The 14,902-nt window shown below is 44.4% G+C and overlaps 1 protein-coding gene across 4 annotated transcripts in view; it reads right to left on the reverse strand.

Moving 5' to 3' along the window:
• Positions 1-14,902, reverse strand: part of ranbp10 (RAN binding protein 10) — a 191,097-nt gene that overhangs the window by 12,880 nt on the left and 163,315 nt on the right. For all 4 annotated transcript variants that reach the window (XM_038806801.1, XM_038806800.1, XM_038806797.1 and 1 more), the window contains one exon: positions 14,744-14,868. In XM_038806801.1, coding sequence (XP_038662729.1) covers positions 14,744-14,868 — 125 coding nt within the window. The remainder of the gene's footprint in view (positions 1-14,743; positions 14,869-14,902) is intronic.

Raw genomic sequence — 14,902 nt, forward strand, 5'->3', positions numbered from 1 at the left:
TTGTCACCAGTAGGCTTCAATGAAGTTACTGCGAAAAGCCCCTAGTCGCCACATTCCGGCGGGAAGGCTGTTACGGGAATCGAACCATGATGCTGGCCTGCCTTGGTCTGCTTTCAAACCAGCGATTTAGCCCAGTGTGCTAAACAGCCCCTGGCATGAGGGCATGTAAAAAAGGGGAATACATTAATCATGGGTGACTTTAACCTTCATGTGGATTGGGAAAATTAAATTGACAGAAGTAGCCATGAAGAGAAATTCATATCTCGGGACAGTTTCCTAGAATGGAACAAACCAGGGATCAGGCTGCAATGAGGCACATCTGATAAACAATCTCAAAGTAAAAGATCCCTTAGGAAACAGTAATCATAACATGGTAGAATTTAGCATTCAGTTTGACTGAGAAACTGGTGTTGTAAACGACTGTGCAAAGCTTAAATAAGGGTAATTACAAAGGAATGAGGGCAGAGTTGGCTGGAGTGGACTGGGAAAGGAGCTTAACAGAAAAGATAGTCAATCCGCAATGGTAGGCGTTTATGGACTTTATGACTCACAACCAAGATATATCTCAGTGAGGAAGAAGGATTAGAAGGGGATAAATCAACCATGTTTAACCAAAGAAATTAAAGATAATATTAACTGAAAGAAAATAATGTACAATGTGGCAAAGATTAGTGGTAAGATTGGGCAGCATGTGGCGCAGTGGTTAGCACTGGGACCCGGGTTCGAATCCCGGCCGTGTCATTGTCCGAATGGAGTTTGCATATTTTTCCCATGTCTGCATGGGTTTCACCCCCACGACCCAAAGATGTGCTGGTTAGGTGGATTGGCCTCACTATATTGCCCCGTAATTGAAAAAAAAAATACAAATAATTGGCTACTCTAAATTTATAAAAAAAAGATTAGTGGTAAGCCAGAGGATTGGGAAAGTTTAGGAAAAAATGACCAAAAAAAGAGGCAGAAGATAAACCATGATGGTAAACTTGCAAGTAATATAAAAACGGACAGTAACGAGTTTCTTTAAACATAAAAAAAAAGAAAGAGCCCAAAGTGAACATGGGTCCCTTCGATAATGAGACTGGGGTAATAATAATGGGGAATCAGGAAATGGCAGGGGAGTTGAACAAATATTTTGTGTCAGTCTTCACAATAGAAGCACTCCAAACAGGGGCAAAAGTTGGGGGGGGGGGGGGGGGTGGTGGAGAAAGGAGAAATAATTACAATAATTATCACAAGAGGAAAAAATACTCGGGAAACTAATGGGGCTAAAGGCTGATAAGTCCCCTGGACCTGGTAGGTTACATCCTAGGATTTTAAAGGAAGTAGCTGCAGAGATTGTGGTTGCACTGATAGTAATCTTCCAAGAATTCTTAAATTGTGGAAAGGTCCCAGGGGATTGAAAAACTGCCAATATAACATCCTTATTCAAAAAGGGAGACAAAAATCAGATGTAATAAGGGGCGGCACGGTGGCACAGTGGTTAGCATTGCTGCCTACGGCGCTGAGGGCGTGGGTTCTATCCTGACCCTGGGTCACTATCCGTGTGGAGTTTGCATATTCTCCCAGTGTCTGCGTGGGTCTGACCCCCATAACCCAAAGATGTGCAGATTAGGTGGATTGGCCACGCTAAATTGCCCCTTAATTGGAAAAAAAAGTAACTGGATACTCTAAACTAAAAAAAAAGGATGTAATAGCAGAGTATTTAGAAATACATAATATAATCAAGCAGAGTTAGCATGGCCTCACAAAGGGGAAATCATGCCTGACAAATTTATTAGAATTGTTTGAGATGGTCACGAGCCATATAGATATAGGCAAACCAATAGATATGATATACTTAGATTTCCTAAAAGATAACACCCAAAAGGCTACTGAATAAGATAAGAGCCCATGATGTTGGGGCCGTATATTAGCATGGATAGAGGATTGGTTAACTAATAGAAGAGAGAGTTGTGATAACAGAGGTATTTTCAGGATGGCACCTTATAACTAGCCACAGAGATCAGTGCTGGGTTCACAATTATTTACAATATATATTAATGACTGGGATGAGGGAAGTGAATGTACTGTTGCAAAGTTTGCGGAAGACACTAAAATGGGTCGATGGCAAGTGGTGAGGATGACACTGAGTCTACAACAGAGAGATATAAGTTAGGGGAAAAAACTTGGCAGGTGGAATATAATGCAGTAAAATGTGAAGTTACGCACTTTGGTGGGAAGAAAGAGCAGAGTATTATTTAAATTGAGAAAGACTGCAGCTCAGATGCATTTAGGAGCCCTCGTGCATAAATCGCAAAAAAGCTAGCATGCAAGTTCAGCAGGTATATGGAAGGCATGTGGAATGTAGGCCTTTATTTCAAAGGAAATAGAGTACAAAAATAAGGAAGTCTTCCTAAAACTATACAAGGCACTAGTTAGACCACACCTGGAATTCCGTGAACAGTTTTGGGCTCCTTACCCAAGGAAAGATATACTGGCATTGGAGGTAGTCCAGAGAAGGTTCCGGGTATGGAGAGGTTGAGTAGATTGGACCTGTACTCATTGGAGTTTAGAAGAATGAGAGGTGACCTTGGGCGCGATTCTCCCAAAAGCTTTCTAAGTTAATTTGTGGTCTGTTTTTCCAGGGAGTTTCCCTCTGCTGACGAGTTCCCCACCGTTATTCAATGACACTTAGTCATTTTTGGGGGCCCTGGGGTGTTTCTCACCGGTTTAGTTGGCACTTAGAATTTGTTTTAGCATTAGGAGCCGCCATTTTGAAATGGTGCCCCGATCTCTAAGTGAGCTTGTGGGTCCCCCACCCATGGGCAATGTCACACACATGGACTCTACCCCACACTTCCCAAGTGAGGACACCCTGCTATGGGGGTCCCCCATCTTCAAAACCCTCCCCCCCCCACTCCAATCCCCCTTACAGCAACCCCTCCTTTCTAGGACCCCCACCCAACCTCCCGGAGGCCCCTACTTACCTGTCCTGCACTCCCCCAACCTTCAAACCCATTCACCACCCTCATTTCATGGACATGGCCCCTCAAGTCCCCTGACCTTTGGCTGTACCACCCCAGCACGGGCACTCTTGCACTGCCACCCTGGCTGTGCTTCGGTTAGCTTCGCAAGCCACCCGGGCACTTTGATAGTGCCAGGTGGAGGGCCAGGGAGTCACCCTGCACTTACCCTAACCACCCTGGGGTCTCCAGTGGCCCGAGAGACCCCCTGGTGCCGTTCCGCCTGGTCCACGTTTGTGTGGACCAGGACGGATTGGTGGCCGGCAGCAGCCTCCCTGGGAGGCCGCCAAATGAAGGGAGGCCGGTGGATCCCGCGCAGGTAGGTCGCAAGTAGGTTTATGATCTACTTCTGCGAGCGTCATTCGGTCCCGCCCATTTGGGGCGGAGTTCCAACTCTGGAGAATCCCGGGAGGCTTGCTGCAAGCCTCTCCCGATATTCTCTGGCCACGTTGCACTCAAGCGAGAGCCCAACGCGGACGGAGAATCGCACCCATAGGATTCTCAGGGGGTTTGATAGGATTGATGCGGAGAGGTTGTTTCCCCTTGTGGGAGAATGCAAAACAAAAGGGCACAATCTCATAGTGAGGGCGTGCTCATTTAAGACAGAATGAAGAGGAATTTCTTCTCTGAGGGTAGTGAATCTGTGGAATTATTTACTGCAGAGATCTATAGAGGCTGCGTCTTAAGTATGTTCAAGGCTGAGAGACAGATTTTTTAAATCAGCAACGGGATCTCGGGTTATGGGGATAAGGTAGGAATTGAGAATCATCTTATCAGATCAGTCATGGTCACATTGAATGAGGGAGCAGACTCGATGGGCCGAATGGCCGACTTCGGTCCTATATCTTCTGTTCTCATGCCAAATTTCTCCATTATGATTAACACTGCTGCCTCAGTGCCAGCGGTCCAGGTTCAATTCTGGCCTTGGGCGACTGCCTGTGTACGTTCTCTGAGTGTCTGCTTGGGTTTCCTCTGGGTGCTTCAGTTTCCTCCCAGTGCAGGTTAGGTGGATTGGCCATGATAAAATTGCCCCTTAGGGCACAGGGATGTGCAGATTAGGTGCGGTTACAGGGATAGGGTGGGGGAGTGGAAGGGTGCTTTTTCCAGAGGATCGCTGCACTCAACGGGCCGAATGGTCTCCTTCTGCACTGTAGGGATTCTATGGTTCTATGATTTGAAATTTTCCACATTTATATTATTTTAAAAAAAGTTTATGATACTTCAGCTTCTACCTTAATCCCCTGTAAATGCCCCCATTATCTATTGCACTCTCTATAAAATGCAATCAGAAGTGATAATCAGTGCCTTTTATTTCCCGGTTAGCATTCTATAATACTTCAATGTAATTGGCTGCTTACCCCGCTGATGACATCATTGTTGTTAGATGTCTGGAGATTCCTTTGACTTGGTGTCAGATTCAAACTAATGTTGGGAAGGTGAAATCCACATCACAAAGATTGCTTTATCTTTTTAGGCTGCTTACTCAAGGTCAGTGTTGAGTGCAGTGACTGCCACTGACCGTGAAATCCAGACCAATACATTTGTGGGGAGATCACAGTGCATGGCGAAGGTTGTGAAATTCAGGGGAGTATAGAGAAAGCCAGAAACATTAAAGGGGTCTGTCTGAAATTCTGAGGGAGATCATGCAATGTAGTGGGATTGATGAGAAAGGGAGTTTATGGTTGAACAATGACTGCATGATTAGGTTGGGAGGGTGGAGGATGAATTTGAGGGAAGGCAAGTTTTAGAATACATGTAAATAAAGTCAACAGGGGCAGCAGCAGCAACACCCACCTAATTGGGGAGACAATGGCACAGTGGTTTTGCCACTGGACTTGTAATCTAGAAACCCAGCACAATGCTCTGGAACCTGGGTTCGAATTTCACACAACAGATGGTGAAATTTGAATTCAATCAAAATCTGGACTTAAGCCTACGGATGACCATGAAACCATTGTCAATTGTTGTAAAGCCCCCATCTGGACTTCTGGTGGCAGCCATGAGCTGAACAGTCACACAAAGGTGGCTCACGTCTAGAAACCTTGGTTAAGACCCTTTAACCCCAAAAGAATGAAAAATCCCCCAAATCAACCCCACATCGACCCCAATGCCGCCCAAAGCGCCGAAGAATCTGTAACTCAGCCAGAAAACTTCCAGAGGAGGAGGAGAGGGAAACCTTGGAGCAGCGGAGCCCGCGTGGCGGCAAGGAACCGCGACCGACGGTCCCACCGACTTTCCAGCACAGACCCCGGGACCGATGGAGAAAATGATGGGGTCTCATCACCTCCAAGCAATGAAGGAGGAAATCGTGGCTGCCATGGTGTTGGCAGTCAAGGCTGCAACGACAACCATGAAGGAGGCTGTGAGCAAAATGGAGCAGATGCTCGAGGCCCAAGAGGCAACAACACAGGACCTTGAAAAATTCGCCACGACCAGGGGGAATCAGGCGATGGTGGCGAGGCTGGTCAAGACACAAAGGGCTGAAGGAGAAAATTGACGAACAGGAGAACCGATCGCGTCGGCGAAACCTGTGGATCTTGGGGATTCCGGAGAGGAGGAACCTCATGGAGTATGTGTCAGCAATGCTCACGAAGTTGGTTAGCGAGGAGGGCTTCGCCAAGCCCCCGGATGTTGACTGTGCCCACAGGTCGCTTCGGCAGTAGCCCAAGGATGGGGTGCCACCATGGGCCATGATTGTGAGGCTCCACAGGTAGCAGCATAAAGAGCGGATCCTGTGGTGGGTGAAATATGAATGCAAGCAGGAAGGACATTCCACCCAGACCTGACCAAGCACTGGGCAGAATTCAATGGGGCCAAATCCACACTGTACAAAAGCAAGGTCCGGTTGGCATGCTCCACCCCACCAGCATTGGATCATCTTTCGGGTCAAAGAGTACTGCTTTGATGCCCAGAGGTCAACACGTTTGCGCAGAAACACCACCTGGGAAATATCAGTAGAGGGCAATGAATGCAACATGGGTTTTAGGGATCCAAGAAGGGATAAGTATAGGGAGTTATTTAGGGAATCCGACCATTGAGGGGAGCCGCTACACTGGCAAATTGGGTGGGCATGGAGGTATAGCAAAAGAGGAGGATGCGGCACACCTCCCGGGAGGAAGGGAACACCTGGCAGGAGGGAAGAGGCAAAACAAAAGTTCAGGGGAAACAAAAATTAAAAAGGGAGCAGGTGGGGGAGGTGGAGTAGAAGGCTAGCTACAACAGGTCACACATGTCGACAATGAAAAAGAGGATAGCAGACAGCGGTCATCTTGAATGGCCTGAGAGGGCAGGCTCGAGCAAGCAGGGCCAGGCCCATATGGCAAATACGGCTGACCACACGGGGCGCAGCAAAGGACCCCCCACCCCATCATAATAGCTACATGGAATAGGAGAGGCCTCAACGGGTCAGTGAAAAGATCCAGAGTCCTCACCCATCTCAAAAGCCTGAGGGTGGACATCAATATGACTTCTGTAGAAAGTTTAATAGAGAGGGACCAACTGTGAGTAAGGAAGAGCTGGGTGGGGCAAATGTTTAACCTTTGTATCGACATCAGGACAAGGGGGTGGCCATATTAGTCAGTAGGGCAGTAGCGTGCATGGCGACAAATACAGTGACCGACCTGGGGGTGGGGGGGGGGGGGGGGGGGGGGGGTAGTAGACCCATGAAGCAGCCCCAGTGGTACTAGAAAATATATACACCCCAAACTGGGATGAAGTAGAGTTGGTCAAGAAAAGTATGACTGAAATCCCTCACACCCACTGACTCATCATGGAGGTGACTTTAATTGTCTGAGATACCCGAAAATGGGCAGATCAAACCCCAGGGAGAGCCATAACAGGAATGGGCTAGGGGTTGGGAGTGGTAGACCCATGAAGGTTCAACCATCCAAGAGAAAAATAATTCTCCTTTTCCCATGTGCACAAGATCAACTCACATATAGACTTTCTCATCGTAGGGAAAATGGTGCTTCTGGGGTAGTGAGGGCAGAATACTCCGTGATTTTAATCTCCGACCATGCGCCTCATTGTATGGAGGTAAAGTTGGAGAAGGGCTGGGCCCAACGCCCCGCATGAATGATGGACACAGTCCTCCTGGACGAGAGGGAATTCTGTACAAAAATATCCCAAGTCATCATCAGGGAGCCACTGAGAAAAAGGAGAATACACACTCGACACAGGGGCAAAACGGGGAGGAGGGACCCTACACCAAGGGGGACACATGCCCCTCTTGCATGTAAGAAACCGGGGAAGTGGTATGGCCTACCCACCCCTGAAAACAAAACGTTTGACATGACTCGCCCAGTCACTATAAATGTAAACATTCTCTGTATGTATGCAATTGTTAATAAGGAAATGTGACCGTGGGGACGAGGGTCACAGATGTTGTGACAACCTGTAAATAATGTGTTGCTTCGATTGCTGTTGTTTTTTTCTTTTTTATTTGTTCTGAATTGTGTTAATTTTGATACGGTGTTAAAACTCCAATAATCTACTGCCCTTATCTAGTCTGGCCTACATGTGACTCCAGACCAACATGTAGTTGACTCTTGATTACCCTCCGAAATGGCTTCTCCTGTTGGCCTTATTTACATGTCCAAGGGCAATAAATGCTGGCCCAGCCAGTAACTTCCACATCCCATTAAATAATCTTTAAAATTCACATGCAAAAATAGAGGTGAAAAGAATGCAATAGAGAAGTGGTTTTGAGAAACAGTACCACAAAGATGGACAAAAGATGATCAATGCCATATTATTTTGTTTTCATAACTTCACCTTGTATCTGCACATGGGGGAAGTCAAGAAAAATAATGGTCTTCAGGTGGCAGAGAACACAGGTTATTTGGACATGAACATGAAGGTTTAATTCATTCTCTGTTGGAAAGTAATACCGCAATCCTTTTTACCAACACCGCGGGTGTTGGGGTCCAAGACAGCCACCGAGCCACCGAGCCGCGGATAGCCTACGAAAATTTTGAAAGAGCAACACATGGCCAGATAATGTTCTGCTGCGGGAAAGAATAATTACAAGTGAACCTATCAGGGTAGCTTCAGGTATTGTGGATGTAATAGTCTTACAATGATTGGGACACCTCAGGGAATCGATGCATTTAGCAACACGAAGCATTGTAAAGGAAAAGAAGATTATGCGTGAGAAATCGTCGCATGAGCAATTCAAGCTGTCGCAAAACACTGGTTTAGAACGACTATACTTTGATTAATGACATAAGCTCAAAAATATTTTCCGCGCTCGGTCATGATAAGGATTGTTGACAATTGATATCTGAACGCCCCACATGAATCATGAAGACTGTAAATCTCACGGTCGCTTAGTACATCGCTCGCCCAAAGTCCAAATTTCTAGTTTTTAAGCCATGTATTATGGTTTTTTAAAAATGCTAATCTAAAAGTTGTTTTTATTGTTTTAACGTATGCGTGCAGAATGGGTGATGCCGGTTAATCGAAAATGCCAGTTCAGCGTTTTCAAGTAATCAGAAAGCTCCGGGTTGATCCCACGAAAAAAGTTGGGGTCCATAAGCACCCCCGCCGTATATCGCGAACCGCGGTATTGCGGAGCGCGGTATAATGGGGGACTACTGTATTAGTCAATTTCCCGTAAAATCAAAACTAAGTGCAATGGTCAAGGCACACATGGGCAAGGCCAGTAGTGATATCTGGAGCCAGAGGGAGCTGGGGATAGGAAAATTGACAGGACAGCGAGAGAGAGAGAGGAGTGAAGGGACAGGGGAGGGGGGGGGGGGGGGGGGGGGGGCTGTGTTTTCAACCCAAGAAAGGAAACCGTAGTGGATTTAGTTCGCACAGGAAGTGGTTGGGGCATTTGTAGCGCATTCGGGGAATATGGATCATAATATCATCAGGTTTGGAATCATTACAGAAACAACTTGCATTTATATAAACTTTATTAATATAGTAAAATGTCCACAGCACTTCACAAAATTGTTAGCAAACAAAATTTGACACCGAGTTACACAAGGAGTTATTAGGACAAACGACCACAAAGAGGTAAATTGAAAGCTGAATCTTAAAGGCGCAGAAAGGTGGTGAGGTACAGAGATTTAGGGAGGAAATGCCACAGTTTAAGGCCTTGACAATGGCAACCATTAAAATGATTAAATATGGAGCTTCACAAGAGGTCAAAAATTGGAGGAGTGCACTGTTTTCAAAGGCTTGTTGAGCTGGAAGAGGTGGCAAAGATAGGGGACAGGGAGACTATGGAGAGATTTAAAAATGAGAATGAGAATTTAAAAATTAAGTGTTACCAGATAGAGAGTAAATGTGGGTCAGCAAGCAGCGATAATAGATCGGCCAACTCGATCTACCGAACCACTCTTTGGTATGGACATTGAAGTCCCCCAGCCTGAGCATATTCTGAGCCCTTGCCACCCTCAGTGCTTTCTCCAAGTGATGTTCAACATGGAGGAGTACTGATTCATCAGCTGATGGTGGCCAGAATGTGGTAATCAGCAGGGGGTTTCCTTGCCCATGTTTAACCTGAAGCCATGAGACTTCATGTGGTCCAGAGTAGAAGTTGAGGACTCCCAGGGCAACTACCTCCCGACTGTATACCACTGCACTTCAGTAGCAATATTGGATACAAAAAAAAGATAGGGAAAATATATTTAAAAGGTTGGCAATACTGAGAGTAGGAAAGTCACCTGGTCCAGGTGGAATGCATTCAAAGTTACTGGAGGAAATTAAAGCTGGTCCCAACTTTCTTTGCATACGGGGGAGGTGCCAAAGGACTGCACGAGAAAGGGATAAAGCCAGGGGTTAGTCTACCGTTAGTGGTGGGGAAGCCTTTAGAGACAATATTAATTGACAATTGGAAAGGTATGGGCTAACAAGTGAAAATCATCAAATATTTGTTGAAGGCAAATATTGTTTGACTGAGTCAGTCTTTTGCCAGAGCAATGACAGGGTTGATGGGCTTAGTGCGATAGATGATGCTTTTATGGATTTCAGAAAACAAAAATATCACATAATAGACTTATTAGAAAGATTAAAGCCTATGGAGATTTAAAGGGACAATGGCAGAGTGGATAAGAAAACTGGCTATGAGACAGAAAATGGAGATTAGCAGTGAATGAATGGTTGTTTTACAGGTGAAAGGAATAATTCAACAGTGTTCCCCAGTGGTTGGTATTAGGACTACTATTCTTTTTGTTATCCTCATACCAGGATTCCATCATTGCAGTAAGCAGAATGCAGAGATGGGTATAGTTCTCATCAGCACACACATACATGATCAAGTATCATCAGTCAAACCTTCATGGCAATACTGTTGGACTCTTCCGACTACTCTTATCAAATAGTTCATTAATAAGCAGTTTGTGTGAAAACATTTTCTACCTCGAGTAGATAACACTCCTATTACCACAGGACAAGAAGAAGCATGTAAGTGATCCAGTACTGTCAGAGGTTATGAACATGGTGCTTTGATGCATGGCTTAAAAAAAAACTGAGTTAAAGTTAAATATTCCGCCCCTGACTTATCCATACAGGTAGATTGTCTCCTCTGGGGAATGAGAGTCATCATTCCACCATTATTAAGAAAATGTGGATTAAACCAATTACACAAAGGCCACTGTGGCATTGTAAGGATGAAGGAGACAGCCAGGAGCTACTTCTGGTGTCTGGGGCAAGATGCCAAAATCAAGAAGAAAGCGGGAAGTGCAGAAACTGCCACCATTATCCATGTTGTACCCGTGGGAATGACCAGAAGTGGCCTGATAATAATACATGTTGATTAGGCCGAACCGTTTGAAGGGGGCATGTTTTTCTTTCTGGTCGATGCTCATTCGAAATGGCCTGAAGTTGGCGTCATGAAGTCAATGTCATCGGACAAAACAATTGAGAGATTGTATGACATCTTTAGCAGATTTGATTACTCTGAACAACTGGTAAGTGATAATGGACCGCAGTTTATATCCCAGGAGTTCAGAAGCATGGTAGCATAGTGGTTAGCACTATGGCTTCACAGCACCAGCGTCCCAGGTTCGATTCCCGGCTTGGGTCGTTGTGCGGAGTCTGCATGTTCTCCCAGTGTCTGCGTGGGTTTCCTCCGGGTGCACCGGTTTCCACCCACAAGTCCTGAAAGACATGCTGTTAGGTAATTTGGACATTCTGGTTTCTCCTTCTGTGTACCCGATCATGTGCGGAATGTGGAAACTAGGGGTTTTTCACAGTAACTTCATTGAAGTGTTAACGTAAGCCTACTTATGACAATAAAGATTATTTTCAAAAATTAAAAAGAAGGGAATTCAATACATTCGGTCCGCTCCAATCACCCTGTCACAAATGGGCTGGCAGAACATTTGTACAGATGATGAAACATTTGTTAAAGTTAACCAGAGAACAAGCTAACATTTGAGTCAATTCCTGCTCATGTACAGGAATACTGGCATTCTCTGGTGTTGTTAATGATTAAATGGAATTTGCTAAAATCACCCAAGGCAAAATAAATTGTTGAGAACAAAGAACAGGAATCAGGTCATATGGAGAGAGAACAAGGCAAAATGTATTGTATTTTTCGCAGGGTCAAGTGGCTCTGACAAGAGATTATATCAAGTGAAAAGTGGATCCCTGCCACCATCTTATCACAGACAGGACCAATCTCCTACATGGTACAAACCTGAGATGATGTAATATGGATTGCAGATCAACTTTTGGTGACAACAACCAATCAGTCAGATGCAGAATCGACAGTCAAAATCCAGCTGTGCCAAGAGATTCCAGAGAACCTGACACTAACTGAACCAATTGGGGAGAACAGCATCGCACTTGCAAATCAAACACAGAGTCAACCGCAGAACACTCTGGTTTAAGATAACCGCTAACAACATTCACACCAAGCCAATGACAATAGAGGTTGCAGCAAGTACTAAAAAACAGATGCCCGAGGTTCGCTGACAACCTCTGGAACGTCTGAAGTATTGACTGCTGATGGATTGTTCAGGTTACTAATTGATTATTAATGTTATACTGTTTATTGTGTCAGGGTCTTTTGATTTGAAAGGGAGGAAATGTGTATTCATAGTGTTTCCTCACAAGCAGCCTATTAGTCGAACAAAGGCACTTTAAGGGAACGATTGTGTGACATCATCGATTATTTGTGTGGGCAAGTGAGCAGTCGAACATTGCAGCCTGCAGCATTAACATCTTCTAAATAAAGCTTTACATTTTAGTTGAACCTCCAAGACCTACAGACTCAATCTTGAATCCACCAGAGGAATCCATCGGGTCGGACCAAAAAAAACCTGCAGGAAATTAAGCCTCAATTTGCTGGTAAAAATAGTGCCTTGCCCGATTACCTAATCCAAAATCCAGAATAGGTTATGGTCCCTACAGTGCTGGATTTTGGACATCGTACCTGTACATTAATGATCTGGATTTTGGTATACAGGATGGAATTTCAGAGTCCACAGATGACATGAAACTTGGATTAGTAGTAAACAATTAGAAAGCTGCATATTTCAGGAGGACATACATTAGTGAAAAAGACCATGCAGTAGATAAAATGTAATGCGGCTGTAAACAGAGTGATTCAGGTTAATATGGCCGTAAAAAGCAAACAAAGCAATGCTGTCCATTTCAACAACATTAAAAAGCACAGTCGTTATGTCAATCTTTTATAAGAACTTGGTTAGATCACACTTTGAGTAGCACTGTGAACAGTTTTGGCCTCCATTTTATAAAAGGAATGAAGGTACAAGAAAGATTTACTTAAAAAGATATACCCACTCAGTCCTGGTATTAATCACAACAGAAGGCTGAGGGGGTCACCTGATAAAAATCACAAGCAGTCTTAAGATTATGAAAAAGTTTGATTGAGTATATGTACATATGATGCTTCCTTTGCAAGGGACCAGAACTAGTGTCCATAAATACAAGTTGGTCACTAATAGAAGAATTCAGGAGAAACGTCTTTCCCCAGAGAGTGGTTAGAATGATGAAATCCACAACAAGTAGTTGAGGTGACTAGTACAGATGAATAGATGAGAAAGCTACAGAAGCATATTTGGAAAAGAAGAACAGAAGGATATTTTGATAGCTTTATATGAAGATTTGGGTGGACCATAAACATTGGCACAGGAGTTGTTTGGGTGAATTACTTGTTCCTGTGCCGTATACACTGCCTAATACCATGTAAAATGCAAGTGCAAAGTGTTACAATTTGGTAACAGAATGAAAAGAGACAATCTAAAGTAAATGGTACAATTTTAAAAGTGGTGTAGAATAGGGGATGACAGGGAATGTACGCACACAAATCTTTGAAGCTGGTGGATCAAGTTGAGAAGTTAGGAACACAGATGAAATCGTTAGTTTTATAAACAGTAGAGTACAAAAGCAAGGAGGTTATGCTAACCCTGTATTTAAAAAAAAAAACACTAGTTAGGCTTCTGCTTTACGATTACATTCAATCGTTACATCACACTTCAGGAAGGATGCCAAGGCTCTTCAGAGGTGGTGGAGAAAAGATTTACTGAAATAGTGGATTAGAGGTCTTCAGTTACACGTAGAGATTGAAGATATTGCTCTCCTCGAAGTGGAGAAGAAGGCTAAAGAGGACACTTAACAGAGGTATTCAAAATTCTCAACAGTTTTGATAGAATAAATCAAATGAAACTCTTAGCAGTGGCAAAAGCGTTAGTAATCAGAGGACATAGACTTATGGAGGTTGGCAGAAGAATAGAGGCAACATAAGGAACACTTTTCTTTAAATTAAGTGAGCTGTTGTGATCTGGAATACACTGCCAGAAAGGGTGCTGGAAGCAGATTCAAATGATAATTTCCTGAAGTGAACTGGATAGTTATCTGAAGTGGCTGGTTTAGCTCACTCAGCTAAATCACTGGCTTTTAAAAAGCAGACCAAGCAGGCCAGCAGCACGGTTCGATTCCCGTACCAGCCTCCCCGGACAGGTGCCGGAATGTGGCGACTAGGGGCTTTTCACAGTAACTTCATTGAAGCCTACTCGTGACAATAAGCGATTTTCATTTCATTTCATTTCAAAAGGTATCCGGCATTGGGCCTTATTGGATTGCTCCACCAAACAGCCAGCAAAGCATGATAAGCTAAATGACTCCCTTCAGTGCTTTATTACATTTTGATTCTATTAGGGTGCAGTCGCTTATGGTTTAGTGATAGCTTTACACCTGAACAGCTGGACGAAGAATCTCATGATCATGGAATTTACATTACTACTTGTTGTGGAGGACAAAAGGAACATATTGAAAGCCATCTAGCATCCTTCAGTCACAAAGGATGATGGAGGGCTAAAGAAGCAGCAGCAGATCCAGAGGGCACAGCATGTCAGGCAGAACAAAAGGTTGCTCAGCTTTGGGAATGTTGATGCAGTCAACCTTGTGACCAAAAGATGGAAGAGGATTCAAAAATCTCAGTTATGTATTCCTTTTGGTGGTGATGGGTTCACAATTCTTGGGTGAAGAGTGGATAAATTCCACTTTTAGGACAGATCATGACAGAGCAGTTGGATTCAAGGAGGGACTAAAGCCAGGAAAAGGAGCACTGTGGGTCTGGGGAAAAATAAAGTGACAAAAAAATAGTTGAGTGCAGAATCTCACTTTGCTAACTCCTCATACACATGTTCAGTTTGCACAGATTCTTCCTCACATTGTCCCTTCCCAAATATTTGTCTACAGATCCAACACCTGTCCCTTCTTTCGCTCTCGCAGCATGCATGCCCCTGCCCTCTGCCTCATCCTACCCATGCTGGACTCATCCGTCTGCAGGATTTCTTCGTGCTTATAGTTGCCATTCATTATTCTAGTGGAGGTGTTTTCCAAGACTCCGTTGGTGTAGTGCTCTGGTTCCATTTCCATTTCACTGTCGCTGTTGAACAATAACACACAAAATCAGGTGGCAA

Source organism: Scyliorhinus canicula, chromosome 9, assembly GCF_902713615.1.
Source record: "Scyliorhinus canicula chromosome 9, sScyCan1.1, whole genome shotgun sequence".
In the NCBI taxonomy this organism is placed as follows: domain Eukaryota; kingdom Metazoa; phylum Chordata; class Chondrichthyes; order Carcharhiniformes; family Scyliorhinidae; genus Scyliorhinus; species Scyliorhinus canicula.